Source organism: Falco punctatus, assembly GCF_963210335.1.
Source record: "Falco punctatus genome assembly, chromosome: 9".
Lineage (NCBI taxonomy): Eukaryota > Metazoa > Chordata > Aves > Falconiformes > Falconidae > Falco > Falco punctatus.
The window spans coordinates 27106215-27129772 of record NC_137589.1 but is presented as its reverse complement, the minus strand read 5'-3'; the positions used below and the strand labels follow the sequence as shown (position 1 = coordinate 27129772).

At 37.6% G+C, this 23558-nt stretch overlaps 1 protein-coding gene across 3 annotated transcripts in view; it reads left to right on the top strand.

The window, feature by feature from the left end:
- Positions 1–23558, top strand: part of BTAF1 (B-TFIID TATA-box binding protein associated factor 1) — a 47361-nt gene continuing 23803 nt past the window's right edge. The window contains exons 1-10 of one of the 3 annotated variants that reach the window (XM_080403582.1): positions 1–402; positions 817–969; positions 10404–10527; positions 11562–11676; positions 14328–14474; positions 16847–17010; positions 17306–17442; positions 18046–18157; positions 19431–19499; positions 22080–22169. In XM_080403582.1, coding sequence (XP_080259708.1) covers positions 923–969; positions 10404–10527; positions 11562–11676; positions 14328–14474; positions 16847–17010; positions 17306–17442; positions 18046–18157; positions 19431–19499; positions 22080–22169 — 1005 coding nt within the window. In that variant the 5' untranslated portion in view covers positions 1–402; positions 817–922. Of the gene's footprint in view, positions 403–816; positions 970–2967; positions 3061–10403; positions 10528–11561; positions 11677–14327; positions 14475–16846; positions 17011–17305; positions 17443–18045; positions 18158–19430; positions 19500–22079; positions 22170–23558 lie in introns of those variants that run through there. The other 2 variants (XM_080403584.1, XM_080403583.1) reach the window with 2 other exon arrangements.

The window sequence follows — 23558 nt, the reverse complement described above, 5'->3', positions numbered from 1 at the left end:
CTCCATTGGCTGTGGCCGGGCGTCCTTGCCAATCAGAAAGCGGCTATCATGGAGGAAGGGAATAAATACAAGATGGCTGCTCATATAAAACCAGGCATTAGGCTTCGCCCCGGCGATGGGGGAATAGAAGCTTTAACTTGCGCTCCGAGGGTTGTGCACTGCTCCCGGCCGCGCCGCTGCTGCCCCCCTGGGGGGAGCGAGACTCTGATCGTTGTCGGCTACAGCTGTACTCAGCCGCTCCCCGCGGATCACCGGCGGGGCCGAGGCCGGGTGCGGCGCCCGAGAGGCCCGAGCTAGGCCCCGCGCCCTCCTCCCTGGCAGAGCGGCGCCAGCCCCCCCGCCCGCTGCCCCGCCGCTCGCCTCCTGCAAGGCCTTGCTCCGGGCGGCCATGGCCGTCTCCAGGTCGGTAGGAGCCGGGAAGGGTGGGGGAAAGGGGGGCTGGCAGCGGCGGCCCCGAGGCCCCGGCCCTCCGTGTGGCCTGGCTTTGGGGGGTGCGGGGGTGAAGAGGGGTGCTGGGCTTCCACCCCTTCGCCCCTCGGGAGCCTGTGGGGGCCTCGGCGGCGTGGGCGGCCTCGGTGGGGATGGGGGTGGCTGCGGGGGTTTGCTTCCTGGCCTGGGGGGGCTCCCGTGCCCGGCGCACGGGGAAGCCCCCTCCCGTCCCCGGGCCGCAGGGCTCTGCCTGGGGCGTCTCGGGCTGCCCTCTGAATCCAACAGCTTCGTTGTGCTGGCCCGTCCGTCCACGGATCGAGCTGCTAGGGAACAGGGGATAGCAATACAGAGTCTCCAAACCTGGCAAGAAACCGTTTTGCTTTTCAGAGCCCTTAGTTGTAAAGTAACCGAAATAAAACAGGCCCCCATGGAGAAAAGTGATTAGTGTGTTCTGGCGCTGCCTCAAGACGTTGGATAGTATCTGCTTACACACATGTGCGCTGGGGTGTGCCAGCGTTTGAAGTATTTACAGATACAGAGGTATGTCTTAATAGGGCTGCTTTATTAAAAAATGAGCACAAATTCCTGCCATCTTTTTTTTGTGTGTGTGAAATGGACATAGTAAGCTTCCTAACAGGGTAGTTTAAAGGAAACCATAAGTCCAAATTAACCTTGTGATAGATAAGCTTCAAATCATGTGTTAGTAGTATCTCTGTACTTTTGAAGTGCTATAACAAAAGTAAGTTCTATTCCTGAAGCTGTGTATGAAAGTTTATAATTTTATGTAGCAAATTAAAGGTGTGCACATTTATAATGGAAATCCATTTTTAATACAAATTTATAGCGGCAGTACACCTCTTAGGACTTCTAGTAGCAGGTGGTTTTAGTTTGAGCTTTGTAGTTTCTACAAAGTATCCCTTTATCTTATTCTACTCATACTTTTTATCAACTTGTTATACATTAGTTGTAGGTTTTTTTGTTTTTGTCCAAAGCTGCCCATAAAAGTGTGGGAGTAGTGAGGACTGATGCAGCAAGGCTACTATCGCTGTTAAAATACTACTGCAACCCATCATGTTAAATAGAGTAGTATTCTAACTACTTTAGGTCTGGGGCAGTCTGCTTAAATAACTGTGTTAACATATGTGTGATACAGGGGTTAACTGGAATGCCAAGACACAGCTTTTCAGCTGTTGTGTCCACTGTGAAGGTTGGTTTCAAATTCAGTTACCAATGTTTCTGTATTTCTGTAAAACTGCAGGGCTTTAGTGAAAAGCAGTAGTGCTCTATGTAAAGATGTAGCTAATGCCTTTTTGGTCTCATAACTGACAGAAAAGAAAATTCAGGTTTGGATAGGGGTCATTCTAAGCTACAGCATGGAACACTTAAAAGGAGTTGGTATTTTTATAATGTCATATGTGATACATTGCTTCAGAGTATAGATCAGAATGTTACACAAGTTACAGAACTTTAATAAAGGTGCTCTAATACTTGTGAGTTGCTATAGAATTGTTTCAATTCCACATGTAAAATAGGTGAAAGAATTACACATTTTGGAGTGTTGTAACATCTTGGTTATTTCTGGGGAACCCTGATGTTTCAAAAACTATAAGAAATGATACTATGTAAATTTCACCTCAGGCATGTTTTTTTAAATAGATATGGCAAAACCCATCCATATCCTTTTTAAGTTACGCAGCAGCTCTTGACAAATGAACCTTTTGGCTGCAGGACCATAGGAGCACTGAGGGTATAATGCCAGTGTTGATTTCGTAAATAAATCTTGTCTTCACCTTTTACTTCAGAACACAGAATTGCTAAGGTCCTTTCAGACATATTACAAGTAACTGTTTTGTATGCTTACTTACTACAACTGTTAAAGGCGTAGTTGTTCCAGATTCTGTACCAGCTCCGCTTACTTGTAGAGATCTGCATTTTTCCTCTAGGTAGTTGCAGTTCACTTTCCTTTTGAAGGACCAACATAACACTTTGTCATTGAATGATTTTAACTATGCAAGTGTGGAGAGCGAGGGAGGAATTGGTTTGGATTAATCTTTCTCCAAGGCCCATTGTTTTTGCTGTGTGCATACCAAACAGTGATATGAATGAAAAACTTCATTAGCATTACTTCTGTATTGGAACTATTTTTGGAGGTAGGGGGAGGGTGTTCTTTTACATTTACAAACCAGTAAATTATCAAGTGGTGCTTTTGCCAGTAAAGTTTAGTTTCTGCTGTTTGGTCAATTGAAAACGTTTCTCAAAACCTTAGTCTGTTCAGGAAGATCTAAGCAAATACTGGAAATGCTTTGAAGTATCTCAAAAATTGTATTGAGAATTTTCAGCTTTCCAATAATAAGGTGATCTTGAAAATAATTATCACTTGTTTGTATTCTATTGACAAAAGAGATTCTGGTATTTTATTCTGCATGACCTGTATACTTACCTGTTTTAACAGATTCTGCTGTTACACAGACTGAAGACCTGCTTCTTTATAACGCTTCTGTGATGGTATGCTAGAAAACAGACCTAAAAGCAGAACAGTAGATACCTCATACCAGAAGGTGCTGCAGAATAGAATGCTCATCTCTTTGGTAGTTTTATGCTAAAAAGACTAATGAACACCATCCTCCAGAAGTATGTATAAGTGGGTGGGAAGGTTGATACTACTTCTGTGAATGTACAAGCTAATTTGGTAGGCTGTATCTCCTGTCTCTAGTCTTAAAAGTATATGTGAAGTAGTGTAGTGTTTGCATAGCTAATAAAAATAATTCTTGATAGTGGAACTGAGAAGGAAAAAAGGAAGTGAAAATTTTGCTTCAGCTTCATTCCTACGAAGTGTACAATCCAAGTTAATAAATACAATGGCTCACTCTAGCGATCTTTTGCAATAATTTAGGTGAAAAAGTGATACTGCCAAAGAAATGACAGTGCTTCTAGATTACTCAGAATGATTGAGTATCAGTAGATAATAGTATTGATAGTCCCTTTCGATATCTAATAAAACTTCTTTCAAGTTTCTTTAATGTGTTCAAAGACATCTCATGTATAATTATTCCAACACCAAGGCTGTTACTGGTTTTCCTCATATGTTTGAGGGCCTTCACAGCACCAAGGAGAACAAACATGCTTTTCAAATATGATGAAATGAATGAAGCTGGTAAGATGCATTAAGAATAAAGAATTTGAATGTAATAGGTATATCTTTGAGTTACCCTAAATACCCTGGGAAAAGTTGTTTTTAAGGTATTTTCAAGACACTTCCCTAAGAAAGTGTGAAGAGCATAATAACTTGCTGCTCTTGCAAGCTCTTCTTGATTTGATCTGTATAAGTTAGTTCAAAATTGGCTTCTAGAGTTTTCAGTGTTTTCATTTACTTGGATTTGTGTATAACTGGTAATTTGTAGATTAGGAACCTACATCTTATTTTATTATAAATACTGATGTCACGAGGCTATGATAGTAAAGCTCCTGGAAAATGTGGTCCTCATTTGTTGCTCTGGGCTTTTGAAGTGTAGGGCTGTGACTTCTCAAGAAAAATGGCTGCCCTGGCTGGCTCATTACTTGCATAACATTTCAAGTTTAGTACTGCATCATTGGGAGGTTGAAGCTCTTGCAGAATACCAAAATTATCCAAAGTCTTTTATGGACCCTATGCACCTTTTAGAAATGTTCCTTTGGGGTTACCACAAACTTTCTAAAGACAGAATTCAGCTTTTACCTTGTTTGGAAGCTATTACTTCATGGCTGCTTTTGCATGAAAAGCAAGAGTTAAATTGAATAAGAAGTATGTTTTCACTACTAGTTGAAGGCATATGCCCCTGCTGTCAGGGTAGGTGGACACTGTATAACCAATGTGATGACAGGAGTTCTGCCTCAAAGGGGGTGGGAAATAGTGTAACTCTTCTCTCCTGGATGGCATTAACTTGGAGACCAGAACAGTGGACTGCCTGCCCTGTTGCTGTTTGTGGGAGGGTGTGCCGACAGGGTCGTGGAGGGGGGGAGCAGAAGTAGCATGTGCATGACTGCCCAGGTGAGAGAGAGCTGTAAGATTTCTCTGACACTTAATGGGCTGAAATGGAAGTCAGGATTGCACTCCAATAAGAATTCTGACCTGCTCTAGCAGCTAGAACTCAAATTCTCACTAAGGCATTCCCTGTATAACTTGTTGATATGCTTCTTGTATTAGTATGTCTTTACAGCTGTTTTTAACTTCCTGTTCTTTCTCACAGTTTTTGTAATGTAATTGGTCATATGTTTTTGGGCTTCATTGTTGGATGTAGTTATGTGTAATAGTTTACAAATAAAAATGCTACAGCCTAATGCTATGGATCATATAAAGTATGAAATACACATTCCATATGGAATTAATTATACTAATTTTAGTATTTGGTTAGCTTCCACATGCAGTATATGATACTGTGCACAGTGTGGTCATGGAGCTCTTGTTTCATTCCAGGTGTCCCTTCCACTGCTTTGTAGGAAACAAGATGATTTCTCTGTTGTCCACAGCCCCACCTTCATAACTACTTACTCCACAGGCTCCCACCTGTGAGAAATAAAATCACTATCCATCCTTTGTGTATCATCACACTTTTTTTTTGTTCTGAATTCTGTTCAGTGATCTTTCTCTTGCTTGCTGATAGTATGTTGGAAAGTTGTTTACTTGATTGTTTAACAATTTATGTGTGCTTTAGTAGGGGCTTGAGTTTTTTTGAGCTGTGAAGCTGCCAGAGCTGGGAATTGACCAAATAATGAAACACCACCAAAGGATTATCAGGTCAACAAGAAAAGCTAAGGCATCTACATTAGGTTGAATTTCATAGTGAGTGTCAACCCTTGTCATGTCTAAATTTTAATTTAGTGAACTTTCCTAGGTTTCTGGGCTATCTCTGTACTAAGAAATAGTGCCTGGAAGGAAGCTTCTGGGTGTTGAAACAAGATTTATACTGTGAACTCCGAAGAGTATTTCCTTGCCTTCCGATGGGTGCTAGCTAGCAGTTTTTCAAAGGGCTCTAGGCAGAGGTTGACATTAGAGTGTTCTAGGAACTACACCACAAGTTTTCTGTACAGTCACACAATTTCAGTGAGTTGGAGGATATGCTACAATAGTTATGAGCTGTTCTGCACCATTTGGCCTTTACTGTCGGAGGCTGTTCCCTGGCCAGTTAAACATCCTGGTGCACACAGAGAAGTAGTCCAAATATCACTTAATTGACAGCAGTCATCAGTTCACTGTCCTTTTAAAGCTTCAACTCATCAAAATCAAGAAATTGAAAGTTTCCCCATCTGAAGTCCTGTGAGGACCCAATCCAGTCAGAATGCTTATGCTGGGAATGGTCTGGATCTTCGTACAATCCAGCTGCATATGTCATCTTTTGGAACCATTTTGGAGATACTGTTGATAACTTCTGTATCTTGACCTGTTCATTAACTATCCCACTACTAGCTTTCCAATGCCTCTGTAGTTGATGATGTGGATTTGAAAGCCCTTCAAGTTTCCACAAAAGTGCCATAAGGTTCACTTTAAGTATTATGGTAGCTGTCCCTTCAAATGGAGATCAGCCCTCTGTTTGGAGACATACCCTTAGGCAGCAAAGAACTGAAGATTAGCCTGAAGAACAGAACAGGTGATTTGTTGCAATGTTTGCCAACTGTGCCTGGGTACAGTCATATCTAACTTATTTAATGCTGAATCTGCAAAATGGTTGGAAAGCTGTGACTACAACGTGTAATCATCATGCTACCTGGAGAGGCCCCTGAGTTAGTTGTGGTGGCTCTTTTGAAAGTACTTGCTCTCATGATTGTCCTTTGTAAATTTTTTTTCATTTATAATCTTTACTGTGATAATGCATTAGAAGAGCAAAAGACTTGTTATGTTTAGTGACTGGGGGTCAATAACCGTTTCTATGTGCTTATGTTCATAAAACTCCCTTTAGTTACATGAGCTAAGCCTGTATACATAATCATTCTGCATAACAGTGTTGATTAGAGAGATGTTCCCCCTTATGACAGCCAACCTTACAATTCAGATTAATAGCAATGCAAATTAAATTGTTTATTCTTAGAGTTCTTGCCTCCAAACTTTCTCTAAGTGTTTTTTTTTTAGGATTGTTAGATAAAATTGTTGTAGTAGTAGTAGTGTAGTGGTAGAAGTCTGGTGTGATTTGGGATGGCTGTTCCAGTTGATACCCCCTGATCACAGACCTGCTGATTATTCTTGAGTATCTCTCAGGTGGTTCTGTTCTGAAAGTAAAAATTCAAGCTTTAGTCTTTTCAAAACTAGTGTGCTTTAATGAAATGCTCAGGGTTTGATGACTTGGCATATTTGTGGGGAGGATTCACTTGCCTAGGTCTCTGGTGCCAGTTTAGATGGTATAATGTGTCCTTGGTGCTTCAGAGTGACTGGGATCTTCTGCATTCTGTGTCATGTCTGCTGACCCCCCTGTGGATGACTCATTCTGAGGTATCTCAAAGGCTACAAGATGGTTGTTCTTAAGCACCTGAATTGATGTCTTTGTGTCAGAAACACTTCTAATGAACTCTGTGTCAATGTAAAAGCACATGTGGTATTTCTTAAAATAAAAAATACTTAATTTGAATGTAACGCTGTTCATAAGAACTTTGAATTGCTGCTCCAAGTTCTGTCTTACTAATACACTTGTAGATCTCAAATGTCTCAAGTGAGAGGGAAAAGGCATCCACCTCTTCAAACAAGTTAGTACTTTGTAATAAGCTCACATGGCATGAGTTCACATAGAGGTAGTGTGTGGCTGCTGTCCTGTCAGTGAGATGCGGTTGACTCAGGATTCAAACGTGACAGCCAGAAGGATTATTTAAACCATTGCTTATGAGTTAAAAGTGAAGAACTGTATATTTTTAAGTTCTGATTATGGCTAATGTGCAGGAAAAAAATTTTAGAGGGATTTAATTTTTAGTATTTGTTGGTATTTAGATTTTTCGCAACAATCCAGGAGTCTCTTTGATTTTCTTTCTGATATTTTTTTCTTCCCCCAAGTACTTCCTGTATTTCTTGTTCACTTTTCTTCCATATGCTTAGAACAACTTTGCTGACAGCCTGTATTAAACTCTTTCATAAAATAATTAAAAATTATCCGCATTGTAGAGCATTCTACCACACTGATTCAGACTTGTGTTACATGGGTGAATGATGCGAGCTATGCAGTGCTCTCTGTGCAGCACTGTCTAGCATGAGAGGCAGAGAACCACCTGCCATAAGAAAACTTAGTTCTCTTTGGTTTCAATAACTAGTTTAGAGGTTGGCTGTTAGTTTATTCTGAGAATGAAAATATTGTCAGAACTGGGGAAGTTTGATTCCAAACTGCAGGTCCTCAAAATTAACTTGTTTAGAATTTTTAGTATTTTTTCATTCTTAATGTAACTAAGAAGGAAAACTTTAATTGTAGAAGAACTAGCGCCGCTGATCAGTGACAATTTTCTCAGTGTTACCCTTCCAACTAGAGCAGGAGAATTCAGGCTCTGCCATACTCTGCTGCAGCAACACCAGAACTTAATTTAAGAATCTTAGGAGGAATAGCTCCAAAATGCTAACTGTTTGAGAATTGTACATTGAGGCATCTGGGGGAGGGAAAGAAAGAATGATTAGCGTGACGAGGAGTACTGTTGGTCAGATACTGTTAGCTGTATTTGCTAATCCTGTTTCCGTTTATTTTGCTGGGGTAGAATGCTGAAACCTTCCTATAGTGATGTGAGACAATAGAAAGATTTTTTTTGTTTTATTTTGCATTTGTATGCAAGCATATTACAATTAAAAATCACAAACTATAAACCAAGCATACTGCAGGTTAAAAAAGTCAAAACTAACAACGAACTGTATTTTGTAAGTAACACAGCTTCAAAAAGTTGTGGGGTTTAGGAGTGAAGATCTAGTGTTGTAACTAAGATTGGAATTGAACTGGGTTTTTTTTGAGGGTAGGCAGTCATAGTGGTTTCCTCCTGTTTTGCACATGAAGAGTTCTAGCTGAGGAAGTGGTCTGAGTTGCACATTCTGCTTGATTTTGGAGATGGAAAAAAAGATACTTCGATAGTTAAAGGAGTGGGTGGTGCTAAATAGCAAACTTCTTGAGTATGGAACACTGAAGTTTCACAGAGAGATGAAGAATGAAAGGGGTGAGAACAAGCAAGTTAGAGCAAGCTGTGCTTGCTCTGCAAGCTAGCATATTTTGTACTGAATAATACAGAGTGCTGCAAATCAGGTTGGGTTATTACTGTCAAATGTAGAAGGAAAAAATACTGGTAAATAAATACATGGTATGTTCCTCCTGACTAGTTCACTATCAGTGATTTAGAAGAATTGCATCTGTAAAGTTTTTGCTTTCCTCCTTGACGGTCTAATCACACAAAAGTGGTGGTTTAGATATGTTTGGGGTTTCATTTTTATGTAAGTTAATTTGCTAACTAGTACATCATAGCAATTGAAACTCCAGTTTTATGTACAGAAATTGAAACGGGCTCATCTGTTTTAGTAGTAGGAAGAGAGTTGTTTCAAAGCTGGCAATATCAGTGCGTCTAAAATGCTAGAATGAATTGAGATACTTTGTTAGAATTTTTTTTAGTCTAATGGATATTTAACCTAATACATCCAGTTGTGAGAGCATTTGGGTTTTGGAACTGTATTTCTGTGACATTATTGCTTTGGTTCTGTAGCGCTGCTGTTTCTAATGCATTGTGACACATGATAAGATATTCTCAGGAGGAAGTGCTATTTAAGTGTGTCAAAGAAAGTACAAAATCCAGTGATGTTGGAAAGAGGTGTCTTTTTTTTTTTTTAATTATTGGAGCTAATGTTAAAGGCAGTTTTGGTGAAATGTAATTAGTAGCAACAGACTAACAAGCAAAACATTTGTCCTTTCCTGTAATTACCCTGTAATTACTCAAACCTAGGGTACATGTTTATGAGGAAGGGGAGTAGTTCAGGGTACCTGTAATCCTTATTTTGTTAGGCTAATCTAGGTGAGCTTCACTACTGTATAAATTCTAGCTTCATATTGTTGCAATATTTGGAGGAGTATTCTTATGATTAAGGCTAGAAAGGAAAATTGACTGCACTACATGGACAGATTATGGACTTAAATTCAGTAATAACCTCACATTGCCCTGTAACTACTGGATAAACTAGGCACGCTGTAAGGAGAGTTCTAACTGTCCCACTTACAGTGGAGGGAATAATGAACATTTGTTACTTCCATCATTGATTTGATTATCTAGGTAGTCTCTATTTTGATTGCTTTTTAAATATGATGACTTTTTCATCAAGTAACTCCTCTAAACAAGAAATAAACTATGCTGAAAATACATGATCAGGGTCTCTCACTAAATACAGAGTTGCTGTGAACACACATTTGCTGGTTAAATTCCTGTTTCATGGGAAGGCCAGAGGTATTGAATTATTTCAGAGCTGTAAATACAACAACAGGTTTGGTTTTATATATTCCAGGTAGTTAGGGAGAAAATATATGAGAAGTAAACATTTATGGTGTCTTGGAAAAGCAGAGTTTGATATAGATCACAGGCTATGTTTTCAAAAGAAGTGATAATGCATAATATAAGCAGTTGAGCCTTTTGTTTTCTGTATCAGACACAATTTGGTGAAGATAATTTACAAAGTAACAGTATTTATTTTTCAAGATTGAAAATGTTCTATCATGGAAAAAAGAGGGAACAATTTAATTTTCTCTTGTAACTGCAGATTTTTTTAAAGTAATGCTTCTAACAGTTTCTCTGTTAATTTTTTTGCTTGCCGAATTAAGTGTGCTTTAGAACAACTATGGTTACTCTTCAGAGGAAAGTATGTTTGTCACCCTGTCAATTGACAGTCTTGAGGCAAACATTTCTTCCGTTTGCATTAGATAAACTGAAAAATGTGGGGAGTATTAATAGAAATGAGCAGCTGAACTATGAATAGCATAACATTTTTGGGTTTTGTCAATCATATTTAGGCTTGATCGTCTTTTTATTTTACTGGACACCGGTACAACACCAGTAACAAGAAAAGCAGCTGCACAGCAACTCGGGGAAGTAGTGAAACTGCATCCTCATGAACTGAATAATCTCTTATCTAAAGTAAGCATCTTCCCTCTCCCTAGTACTTTAATGTTGAGAATAAAACTAGTTTAAAAGGGGTATGCATTATGTGGGAAGAAGAAGAAAAAAGCATAGTAGTCTTGTATTCTCTGAAAATAGGAGACTGAAGAAAATTAGGAGGCTTCTTCTGTTAAACCTGCTGTTCTGTCAGCCTCTGAAATTGTTATGTAAGTGAGGTTTCACTTTGCATTCAGTATGGATATTCAGTGTTTGCTGTAAGTTTAGATTTTCTTCTATAAAGAAAAGCTCTACTGCCTTACAAAAAATTTCTGCTCCTGCCTTTAAAGGTTCTTACCTGTGTGATAAAGCATTAAAAATGTAGGAAGCTGTGTGTCTTGAAAAGGGCTGAAAAAATGGGAAGAGATTTCCTTTAGGTTGAGACTTCAATCTGGCCAAGTCTAGTAAAGCCACCAAAAATAGTCTGTATCTGACAGCTGGAGATGGCTGAGTGACCTCAGTTCTGCTCCTCAATTGAACAGGTGCCCTCACCACAACTGATAGTATCAACAAAGTGGCCAAGGAATCATGAATATCAAACCACTTTCAGAAAAAGAAATAGTTTTTCCAGATTTGACACATCGTGGTAAATTAATTTAGAAGAGCATACGTTGCTTCAAATGACCCCTGTTGTCCCTCTTCTTGGATTAAATGACTTCAAAGTTTTAAGGTCTATTAATCTCCTTTGAACACTTCCTTTTAGAAAGCAAAAACCAAAAGTCTCAAGACTTGTTCAGTACCTGGAGGAAATAGATGTTGAGTTTGAGCAATGGGACTAAATGTATCTTATAAATTCTTAATGTGTGGCTATGGCAAGTGTTCTGCTAAGTAGTGAGCAATATAGAGAATTCTGCTTGCATTTCCTTGGTTTGTTTTCTTGTCCTTTGTTGTTTTGAATGGTGTTTTAATCCATAGCATTAAAAGTGTGTTTTATTAGAGCATAACAGCTGATGAATTTTCTGAAAGTACATTTTAAGCAAGTACTTATTTATTTCTTTATTAATCTCTCCTTAAAGGTGTTAGTGTATTTAAGAAGTACGAACTGGGATACTCGTATTGCGGCTGGCCAGGCTGTTGAAGCAATAGTGAAAAATGTGCCTGAGTGGAATCCAACTCCAAGATCAAAACAAGGTGGTGCTTAAATGAATTATGTAGAATTCATTGTTTATGTGATGCAAACTGAATGTGATGTGAGACATTTCAAGGCAGCTGTGTAATTTGGGGTTTTTATGAGCAGAGACCTTTTTGTATGTGTGGACTGTAGCAAACCTCTTTGGCTTTAGATGTTCAAATTTAGTTACAGCAATGTACCTGACCTTTGCTTCTTCTAAGATTCCCATGCTTGTGCTCTGTATCCTCATAAAGCTTTTATTTATAAAAGGAAGAATAAGTAGTAAAATGGCAAAACTTTTAACCAATCAACTTTGTCATGATATTTTGCAAACGCACTTTTTCTTCTCCATTCCCTTCCTCAGAGCACCTTTCTGAGGCAGATGAAGTGGTAGCTTGCTGAAGTCTTTTCTGTTTGTACTCACTTTGCATCTGAAATTGTCATGTTAGGGATGTTAGAGTTGCTTTTGCTGTCAGCTTAGGGACCTGTTGTCAGTGATTTTTTTTCTAAATCCTTTGTCACTGTCTGTGTTTAGAATTTTGTGGCGCATTGTTTAAAAAAAAAAAAACAAATGCACACCCTCATAACTGTCTTGAGGTGATCTCATATTTGTTTCGTTCGGTGTCTCCTGGTTCTGTTGCTATAGAATTTGACAAGCAAGTTCAGTATTTGCCTTATCCATAACCTTTACGATTTTTGTCAACTATCATATTTGCTCACCTCCAGCAACTTCTCTTCAGATTGAAGAGTTTCAGCCTCTTCAGTCTTTCCTCGCAGACAGCTGTTTTGTCTTTTAGCTAACTTTTATTTGTCCTTCTCGGTGTTTTTTCTTACTTGTGTCCTCTTTTCGATATGCAGAACTGCACACAGTGTACCTACATCTCTAGACTACTGATATTTATACCTAGTGGCAAAATGATGCACTTTGTCATGTTTTCAGTGTCCTTCCTGATGATGCCCACGACTTAGTTGGCTGTTTTGGCTGTCAGTGCCCAGTAAGCTGGTGAATACAGAAAACTGTCAGAAGTACCTCCAAGATCTTAATTTGAATGTTAACAGCCAGATCTGAATTCGGTGTTGTGTAGGCATGGTTTAGGTTGTTTGTTTCACACCTTATCTGCCTCTTGGTCCATTAGTCTGTTCTAAGATTGCTCCTGGGATTCCTTAGTGCCATTGCCGCTTTTGGTTACCCAAAAAGGCATCACGTCATCTACATGCTTGACAAGAGTGTGTAGCAAAATCTCCTCATTGCTAAAGACTGATAGAATTGGTTCCAGCACTGATCCCTGAAGGACTCAAAATTCTGTGGTAACTTGGTTCCTTCAATTTTTTCTAATTTTTTAGTACGAAACCTTGCCAAACACTCTTGAATATATTACGTCCGCTGGATCCCCTCTATCCAGTTGTTGGAGCTCTTGGACATTCATAATCAGATTAACTAGAGGTGTTTTTTTCAGGAACAATTCTGAATCTTTTTCAGTAAATCATGTTTATCCATATACTTAATAACATTATTTGTAGACTCTACTGTCTTACTACGGATAAGTTTCACTAGTCTATTTCCAAGTATTACTTACAGCACTCCTTTTGTACATAGAAATTGGGCAACCTGTCAATCTTGAAGTACAGCATTCAATTACAGTCTGCAAGTGCATTGTCCAGTTCTTGCATATCTGCCTATCAGACATGAAATTTAAAAGGTAATTATGTGTGTCTGAGAAAAAGGTACTATTTTAACAGGGCTAACTGGCTATGCAGACATTTGTTTCTTTTTGTGTATTTGTAATGAAATACTAACTTCAGGGCTGAAGAAAGGTAGTTGGTGTTTTTGTATGGTGTTTTGTGCACTTAACGACTCATTCTGCTGTAAATGAACAAGCTTTCAAAGTAAGTGTGAGTATGGGATGAAACACACCAAACTAAATGCTGGTTTTCTTGTAAGCAACAATTGTATTTATACCATTGGTTGTAATTCAGGATGTGAGCATGCTCGATTATGTAGGGAATAGCCAGTCTTTTTGGGTACCAAGTGGTATATGACTAGGAGCCACAAAACACAAATCTTTGAGTGTTAAGGGAGGGAATACTTCGGAAGTGAATTCAAACCAGGAATTTGTAAGACACCTTATGAGGAATAAATCTGTTCCGTATCAGTATTGAACTGCACTGTACCTGCAGCTAGATTTGAGAAGAGCTGATAACTGGCTGTCAGCAGCCCTTGGTAGCTGACTTTCTCCCATACCTGTTAAGACTACTCCCCATCTTCAATATGGGGGATGTTTGGCTTTTGTGATATGGTAATAAATGGTGTTGGCTTGCACACTTTAAACAAGTATCATGCCATATGCAGTTCAAACTGCAAGTTGGCGCTGTGTGTAAGAGAAGACCTGGATATATAGTGATATATCAGTGTCCAAGATTTTAAAAAGCTACATTCATCAAGGGAGAAACATTACAATTTTTTCCTACTCAATTAAGTGTGTTGTGAAGGGTCTTTTAAGTCTCTTTGTGAAATTGAGCCTTTACATTTTTTGAATCAAAATGCCATGTGTCTGGTGATTCGTTTAGAGGAGAGAAATTATTTCTTGTTTCTCTTGCTAATCTTCTGGCAGAACTTTGAACAAAAAATTCATCACATTGTAATTAAAAATATTTTCAATGTCCTACCTAGAACCAGGCTCAGAAAGCCCTATGGAAGATTCACCTTCAACAGATCGGTTGCGTTTTGACAGATTTGATATATGTCGGTTGTTAAAACATGGTGCATCTCTTCTCGGATCTGCTGGTGCAGAATTTGAAGTCCAAGATGATAAATCAGGTATATCTTTATATTTTACTTGCAGACAAGAAAACTTATTTGAAAACAATTGTTGTGGCAGTATTATTAGTCTAGTCATCTGTGGTTCCTCAAAATTCTAGGAAATAACGGAATAAAAATTCCCCAACATAACTGGTTTGTATTATCTTAAGGTAAATGATTTTTTTTTTTGGGGGGGGGGGGCGGTGTTTCCTGTTATCAGAATTGGTATGTGTACAGGGGGAAGGATGAGAATGGAAATCTGAAAGAGGAAGCAGAAAAGGCAATGTTAAAGGTTTCCATAGAATTGCTGTAGACTTTTTTCTAAGAGCTGCAGGGACTATCACCACTTGTTCTTCATTAAAGCGGTGTCCTTGGGTATAATGGTGGGATGTGGCTTATTTAAAAGCTTGAAGGTTTCAAGTGTAGAAAGACTGCATGAAAAATACTGTGATAAAACTGTCAAAGCTGTAAGATCAAATATCGGGGCCTGCATGATATCTTTTGTTTCAAGTGACTTGTCTGTTATCTTTCTGCAACTTTTTAGCTGAAGGAGTTGGTTTGTATCTGTGTAATGGCATTGAATTATTTTAATCAAAGATATTTAATCTTGCTATTACTGTACTTTCCTGCTCTAGTTCCAGTCTGTTTTCCAGTTTCTCCATCAAATGAAATGGTGCTGTAGATAAGAATCTGCTCTGACTGCATAGCTGTGATTCACTTGTTCCTCATGGTGATGCATTCTGTGCAGTGTACGCGAAAACACTAACGCAGCAAGGAAAAGCACCTATGGCTGCTGACACTTAAGCAGTATCCTGTCTGTTAACTCTGGCTGCTATTTTATTGCTTGCCATTTGTTATGCTAGGTTAATAAGTTGTTGTACAAGTTTAACCTCTTTTAATAAAACCCTACTTGTTCAGAAATCTAACTGATGGAATAGGACACTTCAGTTCATAGAAGTGTATTTATTCCAGTGTTGTATGATTGCACATAAATTTTATGAATGAAAATAAATAAAAAATACAAAATCAGAAATAAGAAAATGAAACTAAGAATAGCTTTAGCTGCTCCCTTTTTTTTTAACTGGTGGGAAAATATACAAAGGCTGCTTTCTCTTCTGCTTTTGTTTTCAAGTAGCCAATGTGAATGGACATAAAGTGAGTTAAATGATCTTTAGAATTAGCAGTCGTTGAAGGTTTTTCCTAAGATGAACTTGCAAAAGGAAAAATGTTTTCTAGAGAATGGAGGTTGTATTTCTCTGCTTTTCAGTTGAATCAAGTTTTTAAAAAAGAAAGGCTTATTGGTATTGTTATAATCAACTACTAATTACTACTCAACCTGGTGTATACACCAAAATTCTTCCAATATTGGTCATCTCCCTACAAGTTTATACGCAGGTATTTGACAAAAAAACCCCAATCTCCTCAACAGTTTCCATACCACACATGTAAAAACAGAGCGAAGTCTTGACAGCCCTACAAGCTACAAGTTTCAGTTGACTTTATTCTACTTGAGCACTGAAATCTTCAGTTCTTTTCTGTAACTGTGGGTGCTCCTGAAGTCTAGGTGTTCAGTAATTAAAGTGTTGAAGTTTCACAACATTCTTGAGGCAGCTTCTGTTAACTTCCTAAATGAGCCTTGCTTGACACATGAAGATTGAGATAAGATTGTTAACAGACTCCAGCACCCTAGGAAAATCATGCTTATGCTTCAGTCTACATTGTCATCAGGAGTTAGTTTGGGCAGGAGACACTTGAGTGCATTTTACAAGGAAGAATATTACTATTATTAGAATATACATATTATTACAGGATATGGGATTGAATATAATTTGGGGGGTTTTGTTGATGGTTGATATTTCTTAGGTCTGTTTCCCAACAGAAGATAAAGTTTAGGAAGTAAAGAAACCTTAAATGAACAACATCATCCAAAAAAAAACCAACAAAAAAAAATCCAAACCCTCAGACTGCCAAAATCAACAGATTCCCACAAGGATGCATGGGCTCAATAAAAAAGGGATAGTTCTCGAATCAGTTGCTGGATTTATTTGTTAGTGTGTTAATTTGTTCCTTTCAAAGTGCAGTTTCATAAAAACTTGGGGGAGATTTGGTTTTTTACTTCTGTAGACCAAATGTAGTTTAATGAAGTTCACAGAAACTATCTTCTGTTTAAAAATTCATCATGGTTTAAGGACTAGTATAGCTTCAGTAGCAGAAAACTTCTTCCTAGGGAATCAGTGTGATTTGGTTTAAAAGATTGTATTGATGTATTAGCCAAGTACAACTTAAATCTGTAACTTTTGGCTTTATGTTATTTTATTGAACAAAGCTTCAATAATAAATCTGGTTGGAAATCTGACACGTTTTGCCTTCTTAAACAACTTCTTTTCAAGGTGAAATTGATCCTAAAGAGAGGATAGCACGACAGAGGAAACTGTTACAAAAGAAACTTGGCTTAGATATGGGTGCTGCAATTGGGATGAATACTGAAGATCTGTTCAATGATGAAGATTTGGACTATTCTCCTTCTTCAGTTTCACTAGTAAACAAACAACCTGTAGGTAAAACCTCGGGCTGCTTGACTGCAAGGAATAATACAGTGGGTTTGCTTTATTTGTGCTTCTGTGGTTATACTCTGTGTGTATTAAGTATGATGATCAACATTGAATATGGTACGCTTTGACTTCCTGAATTCTTATGCCCCCACTTAGTTGCATGTTAGTATTATCTAATGTCAAACTGCTGCTCTGAGTTTGAAATGGAGGGTTGGGACCTTCAGAGCAATGTGGTTTTGAGAATTTTTCAGGACCTTCATTGCAAGAAGAATTGACAATGAATGACTTCTCTTTCAGACTCTTCAGGCTGCTGAGTTAATTGACTCAGAATTTCGAGCTGGTATGAGCAGTAGACAAAAGAATAAAGCCAAGAGAATGGCTAAGCTATTTGCAAAGCAAAGATCCAGAGATGCAGTGGAAGCTAATGAGAAGAGGTATAATAGTGAACTGATTTGCTTTTATTTTAGTTAAGCTGGGATTGTGATTTGATTTATCTGTTGAAAAACTTCCAACAGTCTTTGCTTCTTAATCTTTTACATGCTAATTATGCTGATGGTAAAAAGCTTGTGTGCTGTACTTACTCCCAGTAGAGCTTTGTTAAGGACCTAGCTTCAGAGGGATCTTGAAATAATGGAATGCTGCAGTTAAAAATTGTGGTTTGTCCCTATTATTAAATATGGGTAGAAAATAGTGCATGAAAAGGGTTTTTTTAAAAAGATAAAAAGATAAACTAAAGATTTAATATATAACTTCCTGATGAAACCATAAAAAATATTCTTACCTTGATTTTATTCAAGAATTTCTGTATTTCTTGGAAAAAGACATCTGAGAAGGACTGCCAATTAGGGACAGGATTCTACTGTCTTCTCACTGAGTTCTTTTGGCATGTAAACCTACCTATTTTGTATATTTCAGTGTTAAACCTTTTTGTTCTGTATTCTTGCCACACTGTTGTATCTGAAGACTGCAGTTGTAGAAGTAATTACTTTCCCTAAAACATACTTTCAGTTCATAAACTTATACTTGTTCCTCCTCAGCAATGATAGCACTGATGGGGAGCCAGAAGAAAAGAGAAGAAAAGTTGCAAATGTTGTCATCAACCAGCCTGCCACAGACTCAAAAACATTGGTAGAAAATGCTCCAGAAGAGGTATGATATGTTGTTCTGTGGCTAGTAGGAATGAACATTCAGTTTTTTAGCAAAGTAATGTAAAACAAAACCCCTTTGTGCTCCTAAATTCTTTAGTCATTTTAGCAGTAAGAGAAATGGAGTAAAGAATGCCACAGCCAGCTTGCTTTTATATGTGATGAAGCAGATGAGCTTCAAAGTGTGTATAGCATTGAGGACAAAACCACGTTTAATCCATTGGTAGCAGTTTGTGACGCAAATAAACCTGAGTAGGTGGATTGCAGGTGTCAGACCTGGGTATTAAACTGTAAAACAGTGCTAAACACTTAGATGGTAGGATTACACTGAGCCATAAATAATTTGATCTAAATGTTCATGTACATTTTAATCTTCACCTTACTTTAATGAGGCTTAATTTAGATTTAAGTTCTATCTTTAGTAATTGAAGATTTAAAGTTACCTTCAGTCTTAGAAAAACTTGCATTTGTTTTAATTGACTGAAAAGCTGAAAACTTGTAAGAAGAGCTATTCAAGAATACAAGTGATATATACAAGTTTATTTGAAGAGACTTTATCTTCATAAGTGTGTTCTACAAAAATAAGATTTTTCCAGACATAGCTTAGTCAGTGAATTCTTATTTGAAAAATGGTGATTGGAAAATGAATTAGAGATGAGTTACTCAACAGGCTGAATAGCTGCTGGTTGCTAGCCTTTCAAATGCTTTGTGTTTGTGATGGTGTGAACTTAATAATGTTGGTATCATAATTTTCTTTCGACAGCAATGTCAGTTTCCTTTGCAGTGGGTATGTTTCTGGTTTTTAAAAATGTGGAATGTGTTTTGAAAAGGGTGGCATTTATTACTGGAGTAATTGACCCAATTTGATTATGTAGTGTAATTTCAAACTGAGAGTTGCCTATTGTATTCTTTAAAGGCAAAGTTCATAAATTTAAAGAACACTGGGAAGGATGATAAATTTTGCTGCACCTTCTGCCCTTGTGTGGTCCCTAAAAGGAAGCTGAATGCCAGAACATCAAAATTAATTACCATAGAGAAGAGGTTACGTTACTAATAGACAAACTTCATAAGCTTTTTAAAAAATCCAGTGCTATTCTGCAAAGTTTCTGAAGTGTGGAAGAAAGTTGCTGTTATTTTTCAGTTTTATCCAGTAATGAAGAAAAATACTTAAGTTTTTGGAGGTCTTTTTTTTAATCTTCATGTATCTAAGTGGTACAAGAAATGTTCGCCTGATCCCTTTCTCTTTTAATCTCATACTTAATTTTTTATTAATTTAGGCAAATGAATGGCCTTTGGAAAGTTTTTGTGAAGAGGTGTGCAATGATCTCTTTAACCCTTCTTGGGAGGTAAGATGTGCAGTATCTAAGGTGTAATTATAGATTTTAAAAAAGCTTCAGTGGAAGCACAAAAACTGTGTGCATAGCACTCAAATGTTTTCCTAGATATCAAAAATTACATCAATTGTAAATACAGATTACACAGCCAAGAGAAATCTGCTTTTAGAGCAATTGAGTATTTTTTTAAGACTCAAAGGGGAAATAAAAACAGATCTGTAATGTATACTCAAGTGGAGAGTGGGAAGGGTATGGAAAGCAGTGATTATAAGTGAGAATTCTGGAAATACTGAAACTGAAGCAAAATAAAAGCACATGCATCTGCAGTCAAAAGATTAAGCAATAGTTGGTGTTAGCAGGCTTGGATTTGTTAAGAGTTTGAGGAATATTGTGCAAGTCTGTTGCTGACAATAGTGGTTTGTTTGTCTAACGCAAAGCTAGTAGAAAATGGAGGAGAATCACCCCTTTGGTAACAGGTTAGGCTACAAATCATTAGTTATTATCTTCATTTATAAAAATGTACTTTTAACTTTTTTAGAACAATAGCAAATACAAACTACAAAAACTATATATTTGGATGCTTATTTGCAAGATAATTTTCTTTCTTTCTTTCTTTTATTTTCAAGATTAAAAAACTGTCCTGCCCACCCTTCTATTCAATCCTTATACTGTTTTCCACAAACTTTGGTATCGGTTCCAGGCAGAAATATGAAGTAGCTGATAATGGTGTCTCTTCCTTGAGCAGAAGATGGAAGTAACTGTTGTCAACTACCTTCAGTTTTTTGTAAAAAAGTTGATCTTTTGAAAGATTAAATGTTAATAACAACTGTAACATACTTAGGTCTATCTGTAGCACAGTTTCAGTGATAGCAAGCTGGCTCTGCCCATACTGACTTCAAACTTGGAAACACAGAGGTAGAACATATGCAGCCAGCACAATTATTTTCAGCCCAGAAAAAGGACAGTTATATTTGTGTGGCACATCACTGAGTCTGAGCTAATAAGCCTCACCTCATTTGAAGGCAGACTGGTTGCAGATGAAGCAGAAGTCCACTTGTCTCCTGAAGCGCAGGCATTCTCGTAGCTTTCTTAGTACATTTGATATAGGGCACACACATCTTAATGAAAGAAGTAGATCAATACAGAATCATTATTATGGTATGTTCTAGATGAAAAATGGGTTAAACTGCCTCAAAACACATGGTTTTAAAATGGTTGTATGGCATCTTCTTGCAATGTCTAGGGATAGCATGGATGGCTAGTTCAGACTGCTTGCCTAGCTTATAGGCAGCTCAAGTCAGGCAAGATGAATCCTATTACTGGTATTTCCTTTAAAAATTTGTCTGTTTTAAAAACATACTGTTTCATGTTTGCAGAAGCTGAGAAGTTAACTGGCAAAGTCTTCCTCTTCTGGATTGTGAAAAATAGCTCATAAGCAGTCTTGGACCAAATAAACAAGTGATTAGTGTATTATGAACAATTAGGATTTTAAGACCGGGCTCTCTGTCTAGCTTTTAGTGACTTGCTTATAGCTTTTAGCAGCAGCCCTTGAGCTGTAAATATGGGGGCATGTATGCTTGCATTTTATCTAAGATATTCTGATTAAGGGAGGACTTGCCAACTGCTCAGTTCTAATTGTTACAATCAAGAAGCAAAATACAACACTTTTCTACTAGTAGCGAGCATGCATATGAAGTGTCCTTATAAGAAAAGAAGTTCTGCTCTCTCACCTATATAAAGGTCTCTCAATGAAAGCCTGGTTCAAAACTTTGCTTTTGCAACTTTCTGTATATCTATTGGGTGGGCTTTTCTTGATTAGCCAATTACTAATCCAGTTACGTATCAGAAATACCAGAAACGGGTATGTCTGTAGCCTGTCTTTGTACAGGTCTTCTGTCACTTCCAGAATTCTTCCTAGTGTGTTCAACTGTTCGTGTTTGCTGGGAACACACAAGTGGCTATAATTTGCTTTCCCATACCACTTACTCATTTTTTTAATATTTAGCAAAGCAAGACAGATTTGTAAGCTATGTAGAATAGTAAAAAAATAGTAAGAAAAATTTGTTTTGCAGACCTCAGAATATTCAGTGGGGATCCAAACTTTAAGAAATATAAATAGTTGTAGAGAAGTATAAATATAATATATAATACAAAGAGAAACATTAAGTGTTTAAGAAACATAAGAATATTGCTTTTTTTAGCTTACTAATTTACTGAAAACAGTAATATCCTCTAGTTGCTCTTTCTCAGAGTACTAGTGAGGTGTGAGACTAAATGAAAGCTGCCTTCGGCTACATTGCTGCTGCACATATGATAACAATATCTCTGGGATAGAAAACAGAAGCAATTCTTAATTGCTTCTGTCCATAAGCTGGCAAATACTTAAGAAAAAACAGGTTGGTTTTGGACAGATCAGTATGAGATTCATCAAATGAAAAAAATTACCCATTCCCACAGGTCTAAGTACCACTAACTCTGCAGCACTTTACTACTTTGTTCTTAATAGAGACATTTATTTTTCAGTTACCCAGTGTGGTTTTAATCTTCTGGTCCTAAATATTTCAAGATTGATGTTTTATTTCACTTTTCTAGGTTCGACATGGTGCAGGTACTGGACTGAGAGAGATACTTAAAGCTCATGGCAAAAGTGGTGGTAAAATGGGAGATAGCTCTTTAGAAGAGGTAAGTTTCCAATCATGTAGACTTAACATATTACCTAAACAGAGTTTAGAAAAGAGATTTCTTAAAATACTCAATTTTGCAGGATGTCGGTGATATGGGGGGAATATAAACAATGAAATTTGTTTGCTCAGAATAATCTAGATGAAGTCACTCTATGCCCTAATGAAAAGTTTACCTTATTTTTAAAAGGCCTGTGCAAAAAAATAATACTACTGTATAAGCAGCCATTAATATGTAGACTCTGTGTAAAGTTATTAAACCCTACCCTCCATACTAGAAAATACTATTTTCAGGTCATGGTACGGGTGTGCTGAAACAAAATTTACAAAGCTATATATATATTTATATAAGTCTAGTGAAGTGTCTCAGACAGTCTGATTCTATTCACTTAAATAGTAGAATGACTATTGATCTGCTTGTTTTGTTATTATAAGAAAAAGTATTTAAACAGTCTGTTCAAAAGGAGACTCTTTTTAAAAATATCATGACAGCAATGGCTTGTTTACTAATAGTGAAACTCATCCAGATTCATATTGACCTCCCTGCTGTAAAAGCTCTCCTAGCTTGTGGTTTAGAGAGTGCTGAAGAATTAGGAGATATTATCAAATGTAAATCAAGCTGCATCAGCATACTTTGTACGTAGGGAAAGAAGAAAGCTACTATCTTGCCTTGCTTCCATGTGGAGTAATATTTGTTCCATGGAGATTGCAGGGTAGTAGTAAAACACACTGCAATAGTAAGACACTTTAGTTTCTTAACTAATTATGGAAACTGTGTGTGTACCCCAGCCTAGCTTCAAAGGCTGCTGTGAATGCTATATGCAGGTATAATTCTTTGACATCTATGGGAATATGAAATCCATAATATGATGTAGTTTTGTTCATTAAAACTGTAGTTTTCAAGGGAAGTGGTGATCCAGCAGGCAGACAGTGCAGAAGAGAAAGATGATGCCTGAGCAGTTGCATTTATGGGGCTTCTGCTCTAAGATTCGAAGTTCCAAAACTGTTGGGTCTCTGACAGTGTCCAGAGCTTCAAGACTAGCTTGGTCTAAATTGCTTTGTTAAATCTGGAGGAGACATGGCTGAAAAGCAAGTTCCTTTCGCTGGTTCTCCCACAGTGAAGTACTGCTTCATAGTTTGCTTACTTGTAAATATCCTTCAAACACGTTGGTTGCCTTGCCTATGATGTGTTTACGTTAGTCGGTGGAGATTATCTGAATGACTTTACATTTGTGTGCTGTGTAGGGATAAAATAATCTGTCTATCTTGCAAGGTGCTCTCTAGCCTTTTGATAAAGGTACTGTGCGTTTTTAAAAAAAAAGTTTGTAATAAGCTAGTTGAGCTTAATTAGTGCTGGCTATTTTGCCTTGACTGTCTGTGCAAGATGACT